At 44.7% G+C, this 5,256-nt stretch overlaps 1 protein-coding gene across 1 annotated transcript in view; it reads right to left on the bottom strand.

Moving 5' to 3' along the window:
• Positions 1-1,721: 1,721 nt before the first annotated feature.
• The window catches only part of map3k15 (mitogen-activated protein kinase kinase kinase 15), a 24,284-nt gene continuing 20,749 nt past the window's right edge, over positions 1,722-5,256 (bottom strand). The window contains exons 26-29 of the mRNA XM_034560610.1: positions 3,192-3,304; positions 2,977-3,083; positions 2,787-2,863; positions 1,722-2,699 (exon numbers count right to left, since the gene is read on the bottom strand). Coding sequence (XP_034416501.1) covers positions 2,606-2,699; positions 2,787-2,863; positions 2,977-3,083; positions 3,192-3,304 — 391 coding nt within the window. The 3' untranslated portion in view covers positions 1,722-2,605. The remainder of the gene's footprint in view (positions 2,700-2,786; positions 2,864-2,976; positions 3,084-3,191; positions 3,305-5,256) is intronic.

Raw genomic sequence — 5,256 nt, 5'->3', positions numbered from 1 at the left:
CATACGACTGAGCATGGAGTCAAAGTCTTGTGTGCGTCCAGCACTTCATCCCGTTGTCTTTATACATCCGTGGTCCTGCCTCACACCTGAGTGGGCTTTAGGGGTCCTGGTAGGCATTTACCTTAAGCCAGGCTAACTGTTTCCCTGTTTTCAGTCTTTATGTTAAGCTAACCGGCCACTGGCACACCTGAGTGGGCTTTAGGGGTCCTGGTAGGCATTTACCTTAAGCCAGGCTAACTGTTTCCCTGTTTTCAGTCTTTATGTTAAGCTAACGGGCCACTGGCACACCTGAGTGGGCTTTAGGGGTCCTGGTAGGCATTTACCTTAAGCCAGGCTAACTGTTTCCCTGTTTTCAGTCTTTATGTTAAGCTAACGGGCCACTGGCACACCTGAGTGGGCTTTAGGGGTCCTGGTAGGCATTTACCTTAATCCAGGCTAACTGTTTCCCTGTTTTCAGTCTTTATGTTAAGCTAACGGGCCACTGGCACACCTGAGTGGGCTTTAGGGGTCCTGGTAGGCATTTACCTTAATCCAGGCTAACTGTTTCCCTGTTTTCAGTCTTTATGTTAAGCTAACGGGCCACTGGCACACCTGAGTGGGCTTTAGGGGTCCTGGTAGGCATTTACCTTAAGCCAGGCTAACTGTTTCCCTGTTTTCAGTCTTTATGTTAAGCTAACGGGCCACTGGCACACCTGAGTGGGCTTTAGGGGTCCTGGTAGGCATTTACCTTAAGCCAGGCTAACTGTTTCCCTGTTTTCAGTCTTTATGTTAAGCTAACGGGCCACTGGCACACCTGAGTGGGCTTTAGGGGTCCTGGTAGGCATTTACCTTAAGCCAGGCTAACTGTTTCCCTGTTTTCAGTCTTTATGTTAAGCTAACGGGCCACTGGCACACCTGAGTGGGCTTTAGGGGTCCTGGTAGGCATTTACCTTGTGCCATGGCTAGCTGTTTCCTTCGGTATCCAGTCTTTATTCTATGCTAAGCTAACGGGCCGCTGCCACACCTGACAGATGTGAAAGTGGAATCGGCTTTTCAACTGAAATGTTTCCTTTAAAGACACACAAGGGAAAATGTAGACGCTTTGAGTCGTGTTACAAATCTGTGAATTTCAAATGTTTTATTGGAGAATATGAATGTTACAACAGTTTTCTGTAAGTAAAATGTCTTCATTAAACATTTAAAGTTGTATTGAATGTATTTATTTTGTACTCGTTTCTATTTCTAATAACTGCACATAAACAAGGAAGAAAACCTCTTGGATAGTTGAGCTGAATTAAAACTAAAAGAATGCGCTCGGTTGATGGAAGTTCTTTCCAATCAGCAGTTAACGCATCATTCTTCTGGAATTAATGACCACTTAAAGCACAAATTAAACAATGTCAGAACAATAAAGCAACTTTTATTTTTCCTCGTCTTTGCACCCTGAAGAATTAAACCCGTCGGGTTGGAAAAAGTGAGCGTGCTCCATGACGTCACTCAATTACTCAAAATCGCTGCTTCCCATTGTCACCTACAGCCGCCTGTCGTTTAGGGGCGGAGCTTTAAAGACACGGGGTTACAATAGAGACAAAATGTTCGGTTTGCAGAAAACTTTCCCTTCAAGATTAATTATCTTAAATACGGGTTAAGTTAACACCGGCGGTCTGTGAGGGCGTTAGCGTGACGTCATATTTTATTCTCCATTGTGCCTGATTACAGCCGAGCCTTCCGAAGCTCAGCCATTAAATACACAATTAAGCCAATAGTGGAATGTGCATTGACAGGATTTCACAGATTGAGATAACCAGGTGTGCTCAACAGGCTCACAGGTGAGGCAGACCGGTTCAACAGCAGGAATCTGTGAGGTCATCGTTTAGTCTTTAAGACCCCAAAAAAAAGGCAGATAATGTGAATACGCTGCCAGGAAACTGACCTCACGAGGTGAAGAAGAAGAGTCGTGTTTCATGTTGTTTGTAAACACCTGAAAACATGAAACTGTCAACAACGTTTTCAGTCATCATTTCCAGGTTTTTATTGCAGTTTTTAAAGCAACGGACGAGCACGTACGTAAAAACAGTCGGAATTAATAAAAAACTAAAAGCATTTAAACACACAGAAGAGAGAAAAAAGAAGAGTGCACAATTGTGGATTATCTAGATATTTATCCAGTAAATTCAAAGGCAAAGTGGTTATGAATTTGGCATCGGTGCGGTGTGCAAAACCGGCTCAAACTGTCCATGAAGGCACCGTTTACATGAACCAAGAAGGAAACAAAAATCTTCATTTGGGTTCATATTTTTAGTGTTTCCACGTTATTCAACCCTTTTTTTTTTGTTTCTTTATAATGCTTTTAATACTTATTTAATACGTTTCTTTACAGGGCTTGTCAAAAGGCGATAAAGTAGTATGAGATATGAGTTCACAGACGATCCCTCATTTTGAGAAGAGAGTTTAAACTTCTCACAGATACTTTGGTCAAATCTGTTTTTAACACAATTGACGCTGTGAAAAAGGCATTGTGGAGAGAGAGAGAGAGAGAGAGAGAGAGAGAGAGAGAGAGAGAGAGAGAGAGAGAGTGTGTGTGTTCTCAGCCAATCGAGCGTCCTCCTGAGCCGTGGACCTCCCGTCACGCTTCGTCCTCCGAGCGTTCGTCCGGCCTCAGCCTCTCTCGCTCTCGGTGCCGCTGGACGGCCCGCCAGATGCGGCACAGGACTCCGCCCCTGAGGGGGCAGACGAGGGGTTAACCGTCATAACATACGTCATTTATTAATAAAAGATGTGCGCGTTCAGCTCTTCACGCTCCGTACCGGAGACGGAGGCACTGCAGGTCGTCTCTGGTGACCTCGGCGAGGACGTCGGTCAGCGTGTACTCCTCCAGCACGAACTGCAGGACGCAACGAGTGAAACGAGTGAAAAAGAGACGACCCCGAACGCAACGGCACCGCGGACGGACGTTAAAAAAAGAAGGGGGGGGGGGGGGGGGGGGGGGACTCGAACCTTATCGATGGTGTCGGCGTCCGCCCCTTGCTCTTTCAGCCAATCGGTGAGCTGCTTGTCCGGTTCGTGGTCTGCAGGGATTTTGAAGATGGAGGGAGGTAAAATCTCTGTTTTTAGAAGGAGGAGAGAAAAGACTCAAGAGCGGAAGAGAAGCACAAACGGACTGATAACAATAACAATAATAATAATAATAATAATAATAATAATGTGTTTACCTGGTGGCCTGTGCCGCACTCGGACCAGCTCCATGTCGTGCGTCCTCTGCTGCAGCGTGGCCTTCAGGACCTGCTGGAACTCCTTCTCCTTCTGCAGCAGATCCTCCAGCAGCCTGCGGCGACAGGGACACCTGTTATGACGGTCAGGGGCCGGGGGGGGGGGGGGCAAACCTCGGAAAAAACTTTCTATAGAGAGGTTTATAGAGATTGTGGGTTTTACACTTCAAAAAACACACAAACTACACAGTTATCTGCATTAGACAGCCTGCGTTATCACCCACAATGCACCTGTGTCCATAGACTTACAGCGTGCAGTTGTGGATGTGTAAAGAGATATTTAATTGTGTGTCTGGGTCTGAAGTTGCGATGCAAAATACCATTTTAATTTATATGACGATGAATTAAATGTTTTTTGGAGTTTGGTAGTCTAAAAAGGAGGACGCCAAAGCCCCCCCCCCCCCCCCCCCCCCCCCCCCCCCCCCCCCCCCCCCCCCCCCCCCCCTCTTACCACACCTGTGCAGAACGTGACGGTTCGAGAGACTTTAGCCTCGAGTGTTAAAATACACAAAATACACAAAAAGGGCCAAATTCCTTTTGTGCAAACAGAGAGTTTAATATTGCAAAACAATGAATTTCAGCCAAAAAGGTTCAAAAAGACACTTGAAGAGAAGTGACACCTATGAGCTCCAGGTGAGTGGGTGGGAGGCGGAGCCTCACAAGGTATTTTAAATGACAAGGAAGTGGAAATTCCTGGTGTTAAAACACACATATCGGTTTATCACTTATTACTATGGAGGCCTTCTCTCTAGGTTGGCAAGAAATAAAATACATGAAAGTTATTGTAAAGCTTTTCTAAATGTTTGATAATGTCCACGACATTATTGTCTTTATTGCCACACATTGTGTTTTCACTGGAATATCCCAAAATAAAATAAAACCGTAACTTCAGTGAGACTTTCACCTGGTTAAGAAAATGTGTTTTAACTCAAAACAAACAAAATCCTTCAGTTATTCATTATCTATGGTAACATTTATATTATGTATATTATTATGTATATATAGTAATATATATATAAATATATATTATTATATATATATAAAATAATTTATATAATATATATAAATTAATATATATATATATATAATAATATATATAATATATATTACATATATATATAATATATATTATATATATATTACATATATATATATATATATATATATCAGCGCTTAAATATGTTAAAGTTGAGGTGAGGTGTTGTTGACGGAGCACTTTACCATCTACCGTTTCTCATCCACCATGTGTGTGTGTGTGTGTGTGTGTGTGTGTGTGTGTGTGTGTGTGTGAGTGTGTGTGTGTGTGTGTGTGTGTGTGTGAGTGTGTGTGTGTGTGTGTGTGTGTGTGTGTGTGTGTGTGTCACCACACTGTGTACCTGTTGGTCTCTTGCTTGAGGCGCCCCAGGTGTGTGTGTGTGTGTGTGTGTGTGTGTGTGTTATTGTGTACCTGTTGGACTCTTGCTTGAAGCACCCCAGGTGTGTGTGTGTGTGTGTGTGTTACTGTGTACCTGTTGGACTCTTGCTTGAGGCGCCCCAGCTGTGTGTGTGTGTGCGTGTGTGTGTGAGTGTGTGTGTGTGTGTGTGTTATCGTGTACCTGTTGGTCTCTTGCTTGAGGCGCCCCAGCTGTGTGTGTGTGTGTGTGTGTGTGTGTTATTGTGTACCTGTTGGTCTCTTGCTTGAGGCGCCCCAGCTGTGTGTGTGTGCGTGTGTGTGTGTGTATGCATGTGTGTGTTATCGTGTACCTGTTGGTCTCTTGCTTCAGCCGCCCCAGCCGTGTGTGTGTGTGTGTGTGTCACCACACTGTGTACCTGTTGGACTCTTGCTTGAAGCGCCCCAAGTGTGTGTGTGTGTGTGTGTGTGAGTGTGTGTGTGTGTGTGTGTTATCGTGTACCTGTTGGTCTCTTGCTTGAGGCGCCCCAGCTGTGTGTGTGTGTGTGTGTGTGTGTGTGTGTGTGTGTTACTGTGTACCTGTTGGTCTCTTGCTTCAGCCGCCCCAGCTGTGTGTGT

The sequence above is a fragment of the Cyclopterus lumpus genome, chromosome 20 (genome assembly GCF_009769545.1).
Source record: "Cyclopterus lumpus isolate fCycLum1 chromosome 20, fCycLum1.pri, whole genome shotgun sequence".
NCBI classification, from domain to species: Eukaryota; Metazoa; Chordata; class Actinopteri; order Perciformes; family Cyclopteridae; genus Cyclopterus; species Cyclopterus lumpus.
Note: the sequence above shows the minus strand (reverse complement) of the source record. Positions and strands in the feature narration are given on the sequence as shown.